Source organism: Ascaphus truei, chromosome 5, assembly GCF_040206685.1.
Source record: "Ascaphus truei isolate aAscTru1 chromosome 5, aAscTru1.hap1, whole genome shotgun sequence".
Classification (NCBI taxonomy): domain Eukaryota; kingdom Metazoa; phylum Chordata; class Amphibia; order Anura; family Ascaphidae; genus Ascaphus; species Ascaphus truei.
Window position 1 is genome coordinate 192,577,246 of NC_134487.1, and position 22,241 is coordinate 192,599,486.

At 44.5% G+C, this 22,241-nt stretch overlaps 1 protein-coding gene across 3 annotated transcripts in view; it reads right to left on the reverse strand.

The window, feature by feature from the left end:
- Positions 1-22,241, reverse strand: part of MYOT (myotilin) — a 170,677-nt gene that overhangs the window by 65,874 nt on the left and 82,562 nt on the right. For all 3 annotated transcript variants that reach the window (XM_075601556.1, XM_075601554.1, XM_075601555.1), the window contains one exon: positions 1,741-1,873. In XM_075601556.1, the coding sequence (XP_075457671.1) occupies positions 1,741-1,873 (133 nt within the window). The remainder of the gene's footprint in view (positions 1-1,740; positions 1,874-22,241) is intronic.

Here is a 22,241-nt window from a genome sequence, read left to right on the forward strand (position 1 = left end):
GATTACGGATTTCCTTTGGATGGTGGTTCTGGCATTATATCATCATTGGCCTGGCATTTGAGCGCTTTTACCATTTCTCTATCTTGTTTTGTCTAGTGAATGATCACAGAAATTTTAAAAGTGTTAAAAGTGCTGATCTCCAGTAACAATGACTAATTAGAAATACACAATAACTATATTTTAAACCAGTATTAATTTTCATTGCTGTTTTTTTTTTAATTGATCACCTCCACTGAATAGACAAAAGATAGAAACAAGCTAAATGTTTCTTAATAGGAATTTAGAGGCCTGTTCATTAAACTGGAAAAATGGCATTACCATTTAAAAATGGGAAATATTACACATAAATACTTTACATGTTGCTGTATTCATTAAACAGTTCTCTTCTTTCTAAAATGTGCAAAAATAGCATTTTAAAACACATATAGTTCTGGTAATGTAATCTGTAATGAGTTGCAAATTTTGTATGGAAATGAACGAAGCTCACAAAATTGGGTATTCAGATGCTATTCCATGAGGCACAGTACGAGATTGCATATTGCATTGGAAATAACATCCAGAAATGATGCCTCCCTGAAGCATGCAATACAGCTCTCACATTAGATAAAGACTAGCATGCTCCTTTAATTCTGACCATATCACAGATAGAAATGGAAAAACCATCAAACCCTGGACTACGCTTTATTTGAGGCCTCCAGGTTTATTTTTTGCTGTGCTTTTGGGGGGGGGGGGGGAGGGGGGAGGGTGGCATTAAGTTGGAAAGACTGAATTTATCAGCTTATGTTATTGCCATTTTCAGGTACAGTAGCTCCTTGAGAGAGCATACAGTAAGTAGCCTAATTTGCACTCAAGACCTGATAGCCTTGACCTCTGTTTCTCTGGTGCATTCTGCATGTCCAAGCTGTAACATGCCAGCAGGAGTAATTGTAGCTACTGCATCAGTATCTATATACACTACCGACACACTTTATTAAAGTGTGGCCGGTTCTGCAAGCCGGGAGATTTCCCGGCTTGCTAGAGGCCGCCCCTCGGCATGCCGCGCGTCATAGACGCGCGGTCACGCGTCTTCGGGAGCCTGCGCCCCCTGCACGCGCGTCCAGGGCTCCCCGAGGGAGCCCTGGTGTCCCGCGATCGCGGGACGGCGGCAGGGGGTTCCGGGGGACCCGGCGGACCCGGAAGCGGTAGGGAGAGCGCCCCGATCGGAGGGCGCTCTTCCGCTGCTTCGGCGCGCACCCGTCACACTCGGGCGCGCGCCAGGCTACTGCTGCGGCCAAGAACGGGCAAATGCTCGAATAAACTTGGCCGCAGCAGTACAGTATGTATATTTATATTATGGTGGGCATACTTTTTGCCAAAACTCGATATGTTTGGTTTGAAAGGCTCCAGTAGTATAATAAAACATGACAACATACTTAAAATGTGTTTAAAACAATTAGAAAACTGAAATAGTAAATCTTAAAAACTCTAAATAAATTGGTTATGTATTTGATTTTGGAAGGCTCTGATTTCACACATCAATTTTTTCCCATCTCCAATATATTTATACAGTATACTGTAGTGAGCTCCACTTTCGTTCTCATTATGTTTATACTGTAGAAAAACTTGATCTCTCCCTTGAAAATAATAACATGATGTACCCGGTACAGCACAAGAGCATCTGGTGTACCAGATACATAATAAGAGCAGCGAGATGTTGAATTGGTTAACTAATTTCATAATCTTGTTAAATGTTAGCATTACTTTAAAGTCAATCCTGCAGAATCGTCCTTCCTCTACAACTAAATCTTCTGGCACTTGCAAAAATCGTGGTGGGAAGAATTTCTCTTGTATTGATCTTTGATTGTTGTCTCCTCCACATGATGAAGATTGATTCCTGTAACATATAAACAAATACCATGTTATAATATACACCTAATATGCATGTACCTAAGTATGCATGTATCATGCAAAATGTAGCATTAGGAAATAAGAGAATAAATACATACTGATTTTTCTTTTCTTTTTTTTACATCTGTGGGCCTTAACAATGCGGTCATGTGACAGAATCGACCCTTAACCCAGAAATTAAAGAAATTAGGAGTCCTCCTCTTCCATTTGCTTTCACTGCAGAATGCAGAATTCATGGGAATGCCGGACATGATAAAAGATGAGAAAAGCACTCTTTGGGCATGACGTAGCCACTACATCATTGGGCTTCTGAAGTGTCAAACCCCATGATGTAGTGACAATGCATTGGGAAACTCAAAGGGTTAATAATATCGGGATGCTTATCGGGGGCTCCATCTGGTATTCACACATGAAGAGAACACATTTTCTAAAACATTTGAAATGAGTGTGAAAATAACAAACACAACATTTAATTGTTTCCTCTTTAACTATGCAGTATAAAACATGCATCAGGGGAAAGGTAAGACTTAGGGCCTCATGCAGTAAGCAGCAATAAGCCACTTATTGCCAGCTTATCACCAAAAAAGCCTACAGCGATTCAGTAAACCCTAATAAGCCAGCAATAAGAGCAAAAATCACAGAGAAAAAAAATCGCCAAATGCGCCGCGATAAGTCATTTATCGGCAGTTTCTTTAACTCACTTAATTCTAGTAGCCCCGATCAGTTTATCGAGGCTGATCGCCGCTCTAGAATTTAGATTTTCTCTCCAAATCGTACCGCCAGAAAAAGTTGGCAAGAAAGTGGTGAGAAGCTGCCGATAAGCGGCAAAACGGCACTTAGAAAAAAAAATGAATTTTTCCTGCATTGGATTGATGCCAAAAGACTCCGGAGCTGATATCCATTAATATCACCACTGGATTACGTGGGTTTACCCAAATAAACTACGTTTTATTCCACAACCTTGTTTTGCCTAGTGAATGATCCCAGAAATTTTCCCAGAAGTGTTAAAAGTGCTGATCTCCAGTAACAATGACTAATTAGAAATACACAATAACTATATTTGAAACCAGTATTCATTTTCATTGCTGTTTGTCATTTGTTTCCAGAACAAAATCTTGAAAAATAAAGTCTTTAGGAGCAATTTCCCATCAGCGGGAGTTACTCGCGAAATGGCTTGGAACTGTCCTCGGTCAGCGGCACCAGTCGCAACCGCTGTGCATTCCAACGGAGCTGCTTCCTTCGTTCTGCCACCGCTATAATGGCACATGGAATCTTGGTATCTTACGAAATCTCAGGAGCTTGATGAATCTTAGGTGAACCTTAGGTGAATCTTAAAATGAATCTGATTCCCGATGGTCTGCAGGAATTCTTATAAGGTTCAAAACCCTATACCTAACCAGTGCAGCCAATCTCTCCGTGGGAATAACTTTTCCCATCTATCCCGGAGTTGCCAATACATCAGACCCCTGACAGAGGGGGCTTCTCATTCCGCTAAGGGCATGCAAGAACCTAGCACCTTTGCTTGTTAGCATATGAGACACAGTCTCTCTACCTGGCGACAGTGTCTGGGCTGGCCACCATTTGCCAAACTGCACGGACTTTACACTAGGATGGGGGTACTTTAGGGATCCCTCCCAACCTAACACCTTAGGAGCTTTGAGGCCTTCAACTCCGGACCTCAGCAGACATTGTGGCAGCAAGCCAGCGGGTTGCCTTAGAAGTCCAGAGCTGCAGATCTCTCAGCTCATTTACAGTGATTCACTACATGTATTTCTAAGTGGAGTGATATAATCAATTGAGTGTTTCCCTATCTCCGGTGTTCTGAATGAAAGCCCAAATGTGCCTATCATGTTTAATGGTCGTTTTATATGTTTCTCCCTGAACTATGTGCATAGCAAGTTTCAGAGCGCTAGGAGCTTCCTAACAGGAGTTAGCAAGCAGCCACTTTTAATCTTTAAGCGCTGGACTTAGACACATTTCCTCACTTTATGTTACAGGTAAAACATTCTACACTATCAGTAGAAAATAATTCACACTCACCATCTTATACCTGGTGGGAGATACACTGGGTTCTGGGGGTTTGGGCATATACCAGGGTACCCTGGAATGTGATTTCCCCCTGCCCAGTCTTACTGTTCGGGTCTGTGCTGAAGCAGGGAGATCTGGCGGTGAGCCGTCAACTGCTTCCTAGGGAGGATTTTGTCCGGTTGTCTGTGTCTTCATGTCTCCAGGAATCTGGTAGGATTCCTGGGTACATGTTTCAGGGCAACCAGCAAGTCTGCCTCCCTTCTACCCAAACACACCCGACAACATTATACCGTAAAATCATCCCTGAAACTCATGCCCTGCGAATCTCCCCTAGTTTGCACTCCTGGAACAGTAAAACACACATACATCTTTATTAACATACAGCAAACATGCCATAACTGGGTTGCAGAGCTGACACTTCAAACTCCCCAATATGGCTCAGGGGCACCCAGCCGGGTATAATACCTTTATTATTGGTCTGGGTACTCCGTCACTGTCACAACTTAACCCATTCATTACCTTAGCCGTTAATACCGCTAAGGTATTGAAGGGGTTAACAACTCCCGGAACCCACCCGGTAGGCCTAAACACCCATCCTTGTGGCTACTACCCCATTCACCCACCCCCGCTACCCACACCCACCCCCGCTACCCACAATAAACAAAAATACACACAACAGCCCTACTACCCACCTCCTAGGTCACCAAAAACCATTACAATATGTAAAAACACCAATAGACAACCCACCCACCCTCTGTGCGCCCACATAAAACCATAATAATTTTTTTATACACAGGATTACTACAACAGGCCAGCAGGGATCCCGGGGTGGACCATACAGGTGTCTGGGGGCATTTGGGTGGTCCCCGTGGTTCCCCGCTGGCCTACGCTACCATTTGTGTTGTAAAAAAAATAAACATGGCCTGCATTTCCATAAATACACCTCCCCCTAGCCCCTAATAACAAAAAGTACAGTAATGTGCAAACTAACTATTATCCAGATATGTATAATAGATCATTTGCCCATTATTAAACAAAACATTAGCCAGCCAGCATACACAAAATAAATAAACAATCAAGCCAATCAAGCAATTACCTAAATAAAACCCCTAGTCAATCAATTAAAGAAATAAAACCACTATGAATTCAATAACATAATTAAAACCACTAGGCAATTAATTACAGAAATCATGCCACTAGCCAAACAATACATTTAATACATAAAAGCAGTAACGAACATAACAATTAATTAAGACAACCACTAGGCAACACAGAAATTAAAACCAGTAACCAACAAAATACATCATTAAATAAAAACACTAACAAATCTGTCAAAAAAATAATAAACAAGCCATCACAATTCAAAACAATTTAATCTAAACAATATACAGAAATAGAGAATATAACAGTCAATAGAAAAAATGAATAGGCCACCAATAACCTTTAAAATATGTAAAAACACCAATAGACAACCCACCCACCCTCTGTGCCCCCACATAAAACCATAATAATTTTTTTATACACAGGATTACTACAACAGGCCAGCAGGGATCCCAGGGTGGACCCTACAGGTGTTTGGGGGCATTTGGGTGGTCCCCGTGGGTCCCCGCTGGCCTACGCTACCATTTGTGTTGTAAAAAAAATAAACATGGCCTGCATTTCCATAAATACACCTCCCCTAGCCCCTAATAACAAAAAGTACAGTAATGTGCAAACTAACTATTATCCAGATATGTATAATAGATCATTTGCCCATTATTAAACAAAACATTAGCCAGCCAGCATACACAAAATAAATAAACAATCAAGCCAATCAAGCAATTACCTAAATAAAACCACTAGTCAATCAATTAAAGAAATAAAACCACTATGAATTCAATAACATAATTGAAACCACTAGGCAATTAATTACAGAAATCATGCCACTAGCCAAACAATACATTTAATACATAAAAGCAGTAACGAACATATCAATTAATTAAGACAACCACTAGGCAACACATAAATTAAAACCAGTAACCAACAAAACACACCATTAAATAAAAACGCTAACAAATCTGTCAAAAAAATAATAAACAAGCCATCTCAATTCAAAACAATTTAATCTAAACAATAAACAAGAATAGAGAATATAACAGTCAATAGAAAAAATGAATTTGGCCAAAAATGCAATTTTATTATATGTTTTATTATTGTGTATTTTGGACATTCATGCTTTGGTATTAGGGTGACCATTGACTGCCATCATGCCCATATTGTACGGGTATGATGTACTACTATGCCCCTCAATGGTTGCAGCCTGAGTATGGTGGGTCCGCAGTGGGTATTTAGGCCTCCCATATGGGTTGTGGGAGAGGGTGGGCTAACCCCTTAATTACTATAGTGGTTAAGTCTGCTAAGGTGATTAAGGGCTTAGGGGCCATTAGATTGTATTTTTTATGTATTCTTTCTGGCAACGGAGGACATGGCCCTACAGTATGCTGACAAGGACGCCCTTCATAATGGCAGGGGTAAATGAACGGTTTTATTTACATTATTTATGCTGGCTGATGTTTTGTTTAATAATGGGCAAATTAACTATTATCCATATCTGGAGAATAGTTAATTTGCACATTACTGTACTGTATGTGGTTGGGGGGAGGTGTATTTATTTAAATGTAGGCCATCTTTATTTTTTATATAACACAAATGGTACCGCATGCCAGTGGTGACCCACAAGGACCACCGAAGACCCCCGGACGCCCGTGAGGAACACCTGGGGACCCCCGTCGGTTTATGTTATCAATCATGTGTTCAAATAAATAAATAATGGTTTTATGTTGGGGCACAGGGTGTGTGTTGTGTATTGGTTTTTACTATATATTTTAATTAAAATTTTATTGCTAGTGTAGATGAGCAGGGGTCTCCGTAGCAGAACATTGTTGATTTGAGTTCTGGGGTTCCCCTGCTTCCCGAGATGCAGGCCCCGTTATGGGGTACCGGTATCTCATATGCATGTAAATGTCCCGCTTTGTCACGGTGGACCAGTACTTATCAACACTTTTTTATATTTCTTGGGATTCTCGATTGAACACAACAAGGTGAGCAAAATAAATTGTCATTTATTTCCTTAATAGACAAAAACACGACAACCTCAGAATACACTTAATACAACACTTACTGGGATGGGGAAACGAAATAAATTGTCCTTTGAATGAAAGTGCAAGTTGCCGATCTAATATCTCCGCCAAATGAAGGAATTTCGTAGTAGTTTGTTAGAAATCGATCGGGAGTCACCAGGGCTAACAAATTCCTGGGTTTGGGGTAAATCCTTTGTTGCGATGTTGTTAACCCCTTGCGTCCTGGAACCGCTATCGTTGTGCTCGAACAGAATCTTATGCAGAGCTTGGATATGTCATGAATCACACAGTGGATAGTTGGGCAGGCATGGTTATAGGGTTCATAATCCTATCTCTAACATGTATGCCCAATCCCCTCCGTGGGAAAATTTAACCCACCAATCCCTGATTTGCCCGGAGTTTGCAAAATGGGCAAAAAAGGCTTTCCGGTTGGCAACACGCATGTGCCCACTTGACACCCATACGGTTTAGAATACCTGGTATACACCCCTTATCTGGCGACCATTAGTCTGGGGTTTGGCCCCAAGGTGTGAATGGCTCATGCTGGGTACTGGGATCTGGCACTCAGCAAAATCCCGGCCATTTTCACACTTTGGATCTCTGAGGCTTTTCATCCCTGTATTTCACTAGACTCAGAGGCTCCCACTTAGCGGGACCTCCTTGAAGTGCAGGAAGGAAAATACCCTCAGCTCATTCACCCCTAGCATATTTACATGCCAAACAATTTTTCCCAGGCTCACAGAAAAAACTATTCCTGCCTGTACATTTTAAAACTTACAGTATTTTACACTTTAATAAAACAATATGTTCTGGGGGTGCCACAACTGTAATTTTTATGTGTCTGCAATATTTCTTTACTTGGACTTGCACACCAAAAATCAGGGTGCTAGCTTTCTCCGTTCGTGAGTTAGCCCGCTTAATTGAAAGGCTTTCTTGTGGGATACCAAGTTCACCTAGTTCTCACGTCAATTGACCGACTTCCCACGGCAATAGACTTTCCACCTTTCAAGTTAAGCGAGCTAACAAGGTACGAATCCATTCTATCGGAAAACCACTTCAAATCTAACCGCAAGCCACTTATTCAATTAAACTTTTTGATTACGAGGTCAAGTGCATGAAAATAAATACCTATGCTTCAAACAGACCTCCCGTATCCAGCCACGCTCCTTCAATCAGCGCTGGCTTCGACGCTCACAACACCATCTTGTGCCTGAAAATCTTATAGCACACTTTGTATGTAATTCTATTATTGCAGCAGGAAACAGGCTGCAAACTGGGGATAAGAAGGCAGGGACAGGGGCAAATACATCAGGGTAATGCAGATACTTTTAACCCCTTCACTCCCAATGCGAAGTGGGGTTAATCAGCCGGGCATAATATCTTTATTTTTTGTTTCAATTTTTTTATTGGTTTGCTTACATGTTATCACAATTTACATTTTTTGTTCGTATCTCTGCAGAAGATCAACTCGCCAGGGGAGACCTTTTCAGAGGGCTGATCATCCCGTCGCCAGCTATTCGCCATGTTTGCAAATGTTGCTATCACTGGTATTCAGGGCTTTCTGCATATCGTAATAGCAACGCTGTTAAAAATGGCGAATGAATAATCATGGTGATTTTTTCTATCACACTTTACTGCAGGAGGCCCTTAATCGCCTAGAGTCATCAATGTTCAATAAGGGGAAAATACTTTATTACTGTTAACAAAAATGTGTTATTTTTATAGTACAAGTCATCATTGTTGCTTCTCTAAAAATAATGCATGTTTTAATTGATCTGTTATATCGGAACCCGCCAACAAATGTGGTAATAACAAAATTTGACCCCTTATCATGCTAGTCAACAAATTCTGAACTTAATCAGTGTGACGTTAGAGGTAGCCGGCCTTCAAAATAAAGGAGAAACCCAGCTGCATGCCCCTAAAAAACATGTGGAAGGGGCCATGAGTGTCAGATCTTGGGCCCAGTAGTGTGATGCAATGTGTTTGTACCTATGTTCCCATTGAAATGTCCCCTGTAGGGTTATGTGACAGTGATGGGGTACTCAGGCTATTAATAAAGGTATTTGGCCTTGGTTGGGTACCCCTGAACCAGGTTGGGAATTGTAGAATGTCAGCTCTGCAACCCAACCAGGGTAAAAATACTGTAATAATACACATAAATGTGAAATGCCTGTGTCTCTTCCCCAGGAATAAGGGGATGAAAATAATACCATATAACAATTTTAGAAACCATGAAAAAGGGTCCCCGGAGTCATAGTGAGTAAAGGTAGAGTGCCAGCTCTGCAGTCCACTGATGCCGGCAATCCTGTAATTATGTTAGAACAGTCTGTGTGTATCCCGACAGGTATAAGGGGCACACAAGTATAGATTATATGATAGGGTTCCCCAGGGCTGACTACAGTCCTAGTAATGGTCTTTAATGTGTTTAAAATGAGCCCGCTAGGAATAAGGGGCCTCTAGCCTCTAGGGTTAATTGAATAAGCGTGTCTGTGGTTATGTGTTCGCGCCTGGCTTTACAACACTGTATCACTGTGTAACCGCAGACAAGCCAGGAAAGCCTTAACCGCAACTTAAATTGGTTAAGTGGGCTGTGGTCATGAAAAGACACCAGATCGCAACATTGCATAATGTGGTTTCCCCATTCAATTAGGTTCAATTGGTAAAGTACGTCTGCGGTTAACGATTGCAGACAGGGATTGCAACATTGCATCCCGACCGCAAACCGCAGACCGGGGAAAAGTTGATCCACAAACCACATCATAGCCCTCACCCAATTAAGCAGCTAACTTTGGATAGGAACGTCCTATCTTTCTAATTTTTGGTGTGCAGAGTGCTAGGGGGTAGACATATAATATAGTATTGTTATTAAAACTGTAACATTTATTTAAAGATATAAATGATAAATAGCTTGGAGTTTATTACTTTAAAGTAATAGGAACCGGGACATTTACATTTCAGTCAGGAAGGACAGCGGATACATTAAGCATTCATAATTGTCATGTGTGGTCAGAGATGAGACATGTATAATGTCAGTCAGGACTTCTGAGACCCCCTGTGGCGCAGGTTGCAGAGTGTCTGCAAAAGTATTTGGCTTCAAAAGACATCGACCTCGGTAAAGTGCTAAATGTCAGGAACTGTATGTAAACTGTTTGCCTATCAGATGTCCGGGCATCCTGAGAAAGGTAGACTTGCTGCCACCATGCAAGGGGGCTTGGTCAGGTATGCTAAGCGGGTTAAGTGTGAAGTTAGCGCATGACCCTTAGCATACTGTGAGGCCCTTTGCCCGGTTACAGGAACTCCTGGCAAACTTGCCATTGGGTGGGAATTTGCTTCCCACGCCAAGATTGGCTGTGTATTACTCAGATAGGCTTGGGAGGGTATTATAAGCCCATGCAAGCTATCAGGTGAGTGTTCTACAGTGTTCTACATCGTTTATCTGTGTGTCATCGGAAAGGAGAGCGTGCGGTACAAAGACGTTTCATCACAACCAAGGATTGTACCTTGCTGTAAAATTCATTAGAACTAAGGACTTGGAAACTAATTCTGCAAGCGCACAACAAACTTACTTCTTTCGGCGGAGAAATAGGGGCTGCAAGTGGAGCCCCTAGCCAAAGACTGTTTTGTGTCTCTTGTTTGCGTATTAGCCCTGCTCCTGGGAATTAATACCTAGAGACTGAATTTCGTGGACTTTTGTTCTGGAAACCATTTACTTAGTTTTACACCATTCCAGTAAGTGTTATTTCGTGTTATCTTGTAAATTAAGCTGTGTGTGTTTCTCGTTTGAATAAATACAATTTATTTTATCTCACGTTTTGTCAATCAAAGGATCCAGGTATATTTTTGTAACGTAAACACTGGCCTCTCGTGACAGGTTATAAGCTATGCCATGTGTGGATAAGGTCCCTGATAGGAAAAAGATGCAGGACCGGGACTTTGGGAACAGAAGTTTAAGGGTGGATGTTGGGGGAAAATAGGGTTAAAAACTGTTTTAGGGGTTGCTGACTGGTTATACCGGGTGTACTGATTGTGACAGTAAGGGGTAGCCAGTCTTCATAATATAGGTGAAGCTCCACTGGTTACCCCTGAAAGCCGTGGGTCCCTGGCAGCTATGTAGCAACATAAGCCAGGGACACTGTATGTATATGTAAAACCTATCCTCATTGTGTGTTTTACCTGTTAAATAAGAGTAGGGAGATGGGGAGAGGGAGAGTGAACACTCTTGCTACTGTCAGCAGATAAGTAGGGGTGCTGGGGCTATAACATGTTTGAAAAGAGGTACCTATGAAGAGACATAGGTTGAAAAAGAAGGCCCCTAGTGTAGCACTCCCCACGATGTTGTGATTATTTAATTAATATGTAACTTTTATTAGTATATATTTAAAATAATATTGGACTATACAACATAAAAGATCTCAAAGGAACCACTTTCTCGATCAGTCTCTATCGGATACATATATAAATGACTAGCTGATATACCCGGCGTTGCCCGTGATTTAATTTTCCCGCACCCCCCCTGTCTCCGCTCCCCACTCTCTATCCGCTCCCTCTCTCTTTCTCCCCATTCCCCCTTGCATCTCACATCACTCTCCCCCCTGCACCTCACATCACTCACCCCCCGCACCTCACATCACTCTCCCCCCCGCACCTCTCATCACTTTCCCCCGCTGCACCTCACATCACTCTCCCCCTGCAACTCACATCACTCTCCCCCCCTGCACCTCACATCACTCTCCCCCCCTGCACCTTTCTCTCCCCCTCCTGCACCTCACTCTCCCCCTCCTGCACCTCACATCACTCTCCCCCCTGCACTTTACATCACTCTCCCCACCTTCACCTCACATCATACTCACCTCCCCTGCACCCCACATCAGTGCCCCCCCTGTACCTCAATGAACTCTCCCCCCTGCACCTCACATCACTCTCCCCCCCCTGCACCTCGCATCACTCTCGTGGCTGGTGGAAGGTGTGTGTCGGCGGGGCGGGTGGAGGGTGTGAGGCTCTGTTATGCGGCAGGTGGAGGGCACGTGAGGCGGCGGTTGGTGGGTGTGAGGTAGTGGGGAGGGTGGAGGGTGTGAGGCAATGTGGCAGGTGGAGGGTGTGAGGCGGCAAGTCTCCCGCTAGGGTGGGAGGGTGGAGGGCACGTGAGGCGGCGGGGTGGGTGGAGTGTGTGAGCTGCGGTGGCTGGAGGTGAGGCACGGCGGGTGGATGGTGTGAGGCTGCAGCTCTCCCACTAGGGTGGGAGGGTGGAGGGCGCATGAAGCGGCGGTTGTCACGCTCGTGTATTATGCGGCGGGTGGAGGGTGTGAGGCGGCGGTTGTCCCGCTGGTGTGTTATGCGGCGGGTGGAGGGCACGTGAGGCGGCGGTTGTCCCGCTCGTGTCTTATGCGGCGGGTGGCGGGTGGAGTGAGGCAGCGTGGCGGGTGGAGTGAGGCGCGGTGGGTGGAGTGTGTGAGTGAGACGAGATGGTACCTGGCGGTCCGCGGTATGAGGAGGCTGTGAGGGCGTGCATAGCCCTGTTTGTGACATCACCCCATCCCACAGGCCAATCAGAGCGTGAACCGCCGATAACCAATCAGCAACCGCACAAACCTGTATACAAAAGCTGTATTTAGGTATGCTCTTGTAACCTCCAATGTCAATATATAATGACTTCATATCATTTGAACAGAGTATACTGTTTTGGTGGTAAGTACAAGGTAACTTCCGGGGTCACATGGTATGACGTAGCGTAGCTGCGTAGCGCACCGACGGCCGTACTTACGTGTATATTCTACTCATGCTGAATATCTGGTACTCCGTGTATTCCCCCCGCAACATAGCGAGTGGGAAAAACTTTTAAAAAGGGCTGATCGGCTATTTAGTGTTTAACCAAGCTGGAATCCTTCTGACATGGAGACATAACATCATATACCACGTGGCTTTGGCAGTGTTCCAAATACAACCTTCTTCCCCCACATAACAAAGCAAGTGGGGGTATAAAACTTTAAGAAGGATTTAATACGGAGACACAGCACAAATATACCACGCAGATTTGGCATTCAAACCATTACCAGAAGGAGAATAGGTTTTATGTGATTATATGTAGGTCTGAATAGACTCACATATTAAAACATAAGGTATACTATAGGAACAGTATGTACAGCTATATTAGCAATACCAACAGAAGTACTATTCTTTAATAAAGGTTGCCACCCATTAAAGTATTGGGTCCCTGTTTTCACAAGTTCGTATCTACCTCGATTTGAACTCAAATGAATTACTACACATAATGAAGCCATAAGATAATCGGAACCAACAGTGTATAATTCATATACTCATTTGAACAAACAATAAAATGAGTGGGTCAACGATTACTTACCATAGGGTTACCAACTATATCAGGGACACCAAGAATTAGAACCTACAGCAACCTATTATACATGTTTGCATTTACAAATGTTACCACTTTAACCATCAATACCACCAAAACAGTATACTCTGTTCAAATTATATGAAGTCATATATATTGACATTGGAGGTTACAAGAGCATACCTAAATACAGCTTGCTCCACTAGGAGTCACTAGTATGTTACCCTATAAGTCTATGTGGTGTATCACTAAAGCCACACCAATCTAACAATAGGCCTTTTAATCACTTTTTATTATACTCACATGTTCTCTATTTAGTGGCGAACACCAACATAACAATACTAGGAATAGCAGCACTAGATAATACCAGCACCTAGGTATTACTGCTTACCCACCCAGGGGTGTTGCTCGCTTTTTGGAAGATAAAGTGATTCTACCTTTACCTGGTTGCACCAGGATTGAAGGTGAACCTATACTTGTTCCCACAGGAACACATATCACGGATGGGCATATCATTTATATATGTATCCGATAGAGACTGATCGAGAAAGTGGTTCCTTTGAGACCTTTTATGTTGTATAGTCTAATATTATTTTAAATATATACTAATAAAAGTTACATATTAATTAAATAATCACAACATCGTGGGGAGTGCTAAACTAGGGGCCTTCTTTTTCAACCTATGTCTCTTCATAGGTACTTCTTTTCTAACCTGTTTTACCTGTTAACCCTTATACAATAAATGTAGGATTTCGGAAGTGTAAGTTTCAAGTGGGATATTTGAGTGAAAATACATCCAGAACTTATGTAGAGGCTTGGGGGACAAAGTTAACGGTAGTTCCGTAATTCTACTCGACGTTCAGTCAGGGTTTGCGTGTATGCGAGTGGAATTACACCGGGGCTGCCCAGTGTCCCCCAGAATCCTGGATTTAAGCCCCAAAATCCCAGTCCCATTTCCCCCACAGATATATTTTCCCTGTAAAGTTGGTACGTTTAATAACAGAGTTCATTATGTTTTATTAAACTGTATTAATGTCTATACCGTCAGCCTGAGCATCTACATAGGTGCCAGGATGTCAGCACAGACATCGTAGATCAAAGGGGAGAAGGAATGTTAAGAGGTGTGAGAACCGTTTGGTGAGCGGGGAAGGGCGGAGTACCATGTTTGGAGAACAAGGGCACCCCGCTGGGGCACCTTTTGGACTGCTAGACCTGGTGGATCCTGCCCAGCGGGTGGCAATGGGTTGGCTGGGGGAAGCCGCTGCTTGTAGGCATGTTTCCCATTGGCCAATTCATATTTCCCACTCACCTGGCTTTTCGAGCCGGCTTAGCACGCCTCCTCTTCTGACGTTGGTAGCCAGAGGAGCCCCTATTCTGATTGGCTGGCTGAAGTACAGATGCAGCGGCCATTAGGAAAACATTTCACTGAGCCGTTTTTGTGAACTCTTGCTGTATTCCACGTGGCATTCACTCGTTATTCTTCCGTGAACGCTGTCATGAACACTGCCAATCACACAAGTCACACCTTTGTTTACCATTGTTGATTTATTTGAATTACTTGGATTCTAATTTCTTTGTGTGCAGTACTTTGCATATCCGCCAGATAGGGCAAAAATGAATTCCCTTTACACTACAGTATCCAGTGGCTAGTACAATTACTGTACTACACAGTACCGTACTGTAGCAATTTGCAGGTGTTTAAAAACCAAGTCTACTACAGTGACCCATTGTGAATCAACCTTGGTCGCTGAAGAAGCTGAAGACGTTATCAAATGTAGGCATTTCATAATAAAAATCTCTAAAACACAATGCTGTGGGCTTTTTTCTACATTGTTATCCTTGCTTAATTGCTGAATGGATATCATGTCAACCCTGTACATGTATACCAAACCTGACTATAGTTATGCATATTTAATATTTTCTGCACTTAATGCTGGAAAAGATAAGAAGGGGACCTTATCAGAAATATATGAATAATTCATTTCGAACGATGATTTTTTCAATTTTTCACTGAATGGTCGTGGGTGGAAGCATTCGGTAAGGCAAACATTAATTAATGAGCATTGCTTTCATTGCACTGCATCTCCTCCAGACGATTGAAGAGGGTACTGGTCTGTGATCCCACATTTTGACAGTATGTTTGCTCATGGTAACTACAAAAGGAGAAAGTTCGGGTACAAGTCATTTATGATTCGTCTTTCCGATCCAGCAATGTACCAGCACCAGCTTACCAATACTATTGCAATAACGGCCTGACCGTCAGTGAAAACTTGGTGAACCGCAATCCTTGCTACCTGGCCCCGCCAGATTTCCAGCAAGATTTCCTGCCAGATATCCAACCATATTACCAGACAGATTTCCAGCCGGATTTCAAGACAGATTTCCAACCAGATTTCCAACCATATTACGAGCCAGATTTCCAGTCAGAAAAGTGTAGCACCCGAGTCTCTCAGTCCTTGGGTGAGTTTCTGACACAACAGGACTGGCTGCAAGTGGGCATTGGTGTTTTCTTCTTGCCCAGGTACCACATAGGCACCTAGGCGCACTCCAGAGGGGCGATCCCCTCCCGAGACAGTTGCAATCTTCTTCCTCTCTGGGCAGTTGGTGCTGATGTGCCCTAGCTGTTGGCAAGCAAAACACCGACGAGTATCTCCCGGTCTCGGTGGGCCAACCACCCCTCCAAAAGAAGCCTCAGTTGGTGTAACAAGAGGAGGTCGGGGGGTTTCCTCAAATTTACCCCCCTTCCATCTTGTGAAATGCTCCATCCATGGTCTTGAAGGGCTAGAACCTCTGCTGCTTGGTTCTGGCGATGCGCTCTGGAGTTTGGCAAATTCCAACTGTTGTTGTAGGCCTGCAGCATATCTTGTTTCTGATGCTGCTGGCCGTTCTCTTTCTGATTCACATCCCGCAGCATATATCGCTTCTGCAACGTGTTCAAAAGCTGGTCTTTCTCTCCCAGCCTCATGCTATTGGAACTTGGTGATGAGCTGCAACCGCATTGCCTCATCTACTGGTCCCAGGCACTCATGGGTGAATTCCAGGGCTATGCCACACTCCGTTCCACTGTGGTGGTCATCCTGGCACAGTGTAGCAGCTTGCCCCCCTGTCATCTTCCAGCAAGACTTGTATGTGCTCTTCTTTATCTTTACCCAGACCTTGGAGATCACGCTCCTCACACAGAGCCATCAGTGTCTCTTTTGTCTGGCGTCCGTATAAAGCAGCCATACTCACTACACTCTACTCAAAATAAAAGGATAGCAAAAGAAAAACAAGATGGGGGGAATGAAACTGTCTGCTTGTATGATTTATAAAAATAGCACTGAGTAATAGCTTTGGGGTACTGAGCTGTGATCTCTCGCAAGACTCACACAGGTCAGTCACTTTTTAATGTTTGGTTTATCCCGCAAGCATAAACGCAAACCACTAAAAAGCTCTGATATTAACAAAAATACAACTTGTTATCCCACCGCTCGCAAGCGCACCCACTCTTCACCTCCGCAAAGGTCCGTCAAATGGACAATATCTCCTCTACAGGATCAAGGATCAATACACAGCCCGCAAGCTGCCCCACTCTTCACCCACGCGAAGGTCCCTCAAATGAGTTGTATCTCTCCTCAAGCCGTCCCAATATACCACTGCCACGAACAGCACACTAGTGGGCACGTAACTTAGATATGCAACCAGGATTAATACACACGGCTACTCTAGCCAACCCCCCTTTCTCCTCTGCAAGGAAACAGCGAGTTAATATTAACCCCTACTCAATTGCACATCATAACTATCCCCTGCCACCACCTGAAGGTATGCATATATGATAAAAGATCTCAGACTAAAATATTTGCGAGAGCCTCAGGTCCCTGTTTATTATAGAAAAACTATGCACTTTAACACACCAAAATCAGTTGTAGCTAAATGTGTCTGATTAGTAATAATTCTCTCCAGAGCGTGCACCAGTTCATTCAGAGCCCAAAGCATTACTTATTAACTCTTTAAATATATATAAAATTATAGGCTAAAGCTGTAAAATTCAGGGCATTATTGAAAACCCTGCTCTCTGATTGGTTAAAATTCCAGGCATTATCCACAGTAATGCCCTGAATTTCAGCAGCTTGCAAAATGCAGTTTTCAATCTGTTTATTTCCAGCCAATCAGCTTTCAGAACAGCTGAGACAGGGCAGGGGATTGGTTTGAATTAAATAAAAGCTCTGAGACATGGCAGGGAATTGGTCAAAAAGTATCAGCCAAGGTTTGACTCCCCTCCCGAGCTGACTGAGATTTTCTGAGCAGATTCAGTTGAATTGGGAGGGGGAGAGAGACTGCAAAGAAGTTAGTGTGTTGTGTATAGAGGTGCAGTGTGGTGTGTGTGTGTGTGTGTGGGGAGGGGGGGGGGGGAAGAGGGGGTGTAGAGGTGCTGTGTTGTTCTGTGCTGTGTGTAGAGCTGGGGGGGAGAGTGCAAAGTTTAGTAAGTGACTGCATTTTTGATTGTGGCTGCAATGTGTGTTGTGCTATTGTATGTGTAGCAGCAGTTTGTGTGAGTGTAGAGCTGGTGTGTGTGTGTGTGTGTGTGTGTGTGTGTGTGTGTGTGTGTGTGTGTGTGTGTGTGTGTGTGTGTGTGTGTGTGTGTGTGTGTGTGTGTGTGTGTGTGTGTGTGTGTGTGTGGTATATATATCCTCTAATTTAAAGAATCAAGTTGATGGAATGGGGAATAAAGAAGACTGAGATAAGGACAGTAAATCCTAAACAGGATATCATGTTCTCAAACATTGTGTGTGTGTGTGTGTGTGTGTGTGTGTAGAGCTCCAGTGTGTGTGTGTGTGTCAGTAATAGTGTTTATGGGTGTAGCAAGTGTGTGTAGCAGCAGAGTTTGTGTGTGTGTAGAGCTACTGTGTGTATAGCTGCTGCTGTGTGTGTAGAGGTGCTGTGTAGTGAGTGTAGAGGAGGTGCTGTGTTGTGTGTCTAGAGCTCCAGTGTGTGTGTGTGTAGAGGCACTGTGTTGTGTGTGGTGTGCTGTTTTTTGTGTGCGTGTGTGTGTAGCAGCAGTTTCTGTGTGAGCTGCTGCGTGTGTACACACAGAGGGGGCGGCAGTGTGTGGATATAGATATCTGCAGTGTAAGAGTATATAGAGGTGGTTTCATGTATTTACCATTTTATTTTAATAAAAACATCTATATAACTATACAAAAGTGTCTATTATTTATGAAATAAGCCTACATTTAGCCTATAATAGTAATAATCCCCTCAGAACAGGGGCCTTCTCCTCGGGCCTTCAACTCTTCCAGCCAGGGCATTATTGGCCAGTAATGCCCTGTTCTTCAGGGATTATTACTTAAATAGAGTACTTAGGTTACAGAAAAGGTATTACAAAATAAACATACAGGGGCTTATGCAGAGAGGAACGTTAAAAAAGTTTAAAATGGCTGTAAAATAGCCACAGATTTGCCGTTAGTGAAGGTGTTATGCAGAGAACGTCGTTAACTCATTTCGGCAAAAAAACTGCTAATTGCCAACTTTTCCTGGCTATTTGAAACTCGCCATACTAATGCACATATTGGCGTGTTCCAGCGATTCGGAGCTTCTGGAATACCACGCTATATTAGCATGGCGAGTTTCAGGTTCTCGCCACGAGTTTGGCGAGTTTTACAGCTCTGAAAATTTTTCTGGGCACTTTTAAAAATCGCGCCATTTTCTCCCGAGTTCAAGGATTTCTGGCTAGTTTTTTCGCCAGAAGATGGCGCTATTTCCTTATCTATGCTCTCTGCATGAGCCCCACAGTTACAATATAAGGCAGAACAGCTTCTTAAAATAAAATGATAAACAGAAAAGAAAATCTACAGCCGCGGACCCTTTTATTCTCCAACATCTCCGAATTTTTGGGGGGATTTTTTCAGAATGCCACGCACTTCACCGCACTTCACCGCACTTCACCGCGTTCATGCTGCATTCATACCGCATTCACGCTCATGCATTCAATATTATGAGCGCTAAAATACCGGAACATATTCCGGAAAAAAATAAAATACTGCATCTGCCCACGGTTATCAGAGTTGCGCCGATACGGCCGCATTAGGATAAAGGCGGCCGCCACTGTATACTTTACCAAATAACATAGATTTTCACCAGAGAGGTCGCTGATAAGAAACAATGAAATATCCTGTATCTGGCCTCAAATGCAGCCAGAAGCTAGCTGCAGTTAAATGAAAGGATGAGAAATGTGCTAACTGTATTCGCGGCACAAGGGAAGCTTCTAGCGCTGTGCCAAGCGCTGATTGAAGAAGCGTGCCTATGAATAAGTGGCTGCTTAAAGATAGGTATCAGTTTCCAGACCACAGACGTCGAATCTGCAAAGTCAATTGAATAAGTGGCCTGCGGTTTAGCTGAAGTGCCTTCTTGATACCTGAAAAAAGGAAAAACCTGGCGCCAAATAGTCAGTGGAATGTCCTGTACTCCTCATTGGATCCGCACACTTGCTCGACAGACCATGTAAAGAGAAAAACACAAACAAACAAAGATCATAGCGCAACACTGTAGGGTAAGCAGTATTGACACTAATATGCACAAACAATTCAGAGTCCTAGCGACAATTAAAATACTATTTAATAAAAGGAACTATGCCAAGACAGGCAATGGCAAATACAAGGAACCGCAGGTCATCTGGGATACAAAAATTGGAGCCCTACTTACAGACAGGAAGGCATAAAATCGCATTGGTAGGAACAAGTCCTAAGCACAGATGGTCTCCCTGCCGGGTGATGCCTCTGCTCCGCTGCGACTTCAGCTCCAAACCGCCCCTACGATGGTAGCCGGAACATCTCCGGCCGTGGAGGCTGGTGTGCGGGGTCCACAGCTCTGCACCGCGTGTAGACACACGCCTCACTTCCTCCTCCGGCACAAACGGGAAATCCCTGTGCGCCCGCGCGCGATAGTACCCGTGGCCTTAAAGGGACAGCTGGTGAGCTGAATGCCAAGGTTTCCAGTGAAAAACAGGGCTCCAATGCCAAATGTCCATAAACGTCCAATGCCAGACAAACAGTGGCTGTGCCACTCGCCCTACGCGTTTCGTAGATGTCACTCTACTTCCTCAGGGGCTGAAAACAATGATACTTAGTGACACATTAATATTCCCTAGCCAATTAAAAATTAATTGATCATTTAGAACTAAACAGCCTATATGTCATTAATACCAATTCACTACATGGACTCTTAAAAACATATGTAACGGGTTTTCCCCACCCCAATCGCAGATTACACTGTGTGGGCGCAGGAATATACAAGGTTACTCAGGTGTGGTGCATTACCTGTTGGCTCACAGGAGGGCTGAGCTTCCGCCACGGGGAACCTGGGGCAATTATACTAGGGTACTCACTTACAACGATGCAGCGCCTCCACCTGCGATGGCTCCCACCAGAGGGGGAGTGGTTCCTCACAGGACAATCACAATAATAATCACGTAGACAGCATGTATATTAACTATATGACTTTACTAACATGCATAACAACTCATCACATTCATAATGACCTGTGTCCCTCTCACGAGGAGACACTAACCGCGACGTCTCGCCAGACGCTTCCCCAACACCAGGTGATCCTACCCAGTGTCCAAAGAACCCCACCCAATGTCCCGCACTCTTGCAGAGAGTCAATGGGTGACTGCGCAGTCACTAAGAACCTCTAGGCCTGTTGGTGCACATATGATGGTATAATACCTGCCGAGCACTCCGGTGCTCGGGTCAGCAACAATCTTCTCAAAGGGTCAGACGTGTGATGAATCCATCTGATCCTCCAACCGAACTCCTTGCACGTGCGGACCGCTAGGGCGGTCCCACTCTGAAATCGTCTCTTTGGACCCCAACGTGGGTCCAACCGCTTCCACAGGAACAGCAGCAGCCGCTATGTCCCTATCTATCTAAGTGGTACTAACGTGACAGGAACCCTAACCTAGGGCCTGTCCCTGTAGTACAGCAACCTGTAGTGGCTTGGGGAACTCCTATGGCCGGTAGGGGGTAATGACCTGTCCCACTCCCCTAACTACCCAAGTCCCTTCAGCCTCACTACTTTCTAACTAGTCCCAGCGCCTACAGCAGCAAGCTGTAGCTCACTGGAGGCTGCAGCCAACGTGCTGCGCAACAAGGTGCCTGCCTGTCAGACCTCACAGCACTACAGCCGTGACTCTGACAAGGCAGCACTCTATGCTAAGGGCAGCGTCCCTATCTTGGGCCTCCCTAAGCACTTACCCACTAAACTTGCGGGGAGTTGGGGCCTACCTGGGGTGTGGGTACCTATATGGGGCAGGAGCTGCACTCGCTCCCCGCACCCTTCCTTCCCTCACAGATCCCTGACTCCAACTCTCTATAACCTTCCTCTCCCAGCTCCCACTAATGTAAGTGGCAGGGTCCCTAACCTGAGGGCTGCCCCTGGCAACACTCACCTTACTGGGGAGCTGAGCTATCTCGGGCCCTGGGGGTGCTGGCCTAGTACAGGGAGTCCCCGACTCCTGTACCCTACCTCCTTCCCTGGGCTGCTCCGGTCTCTGACTGCCTAACGTGGCCTCAGCGCGCGAAATGTATCCACTTGCCTTCTGAGGCTTCTTAAGCCCTATTGGCTCCCGGGTGTCACATGGGGCATACAGAGGCTCATGGGAGCTGTAGTCCCAGCTCAGAGCCTTTCCTGGTTGGCTAGGGGTTCACGGGCTTTCTCCTCCCTCCCCTGCGCCTGTGCAAGCTTTATGGGGCAGCCTCAACATCTCCCTGCCTTTCCCTGCTCTCACGCGAGCTATCTGGGGGCCTTTCGCGCTAACGCTACCACTGCGCATGCGCGAGTCAGTTTGTAATGGCGGCGCCCTCTTCGCCGGCCGCCGGGAC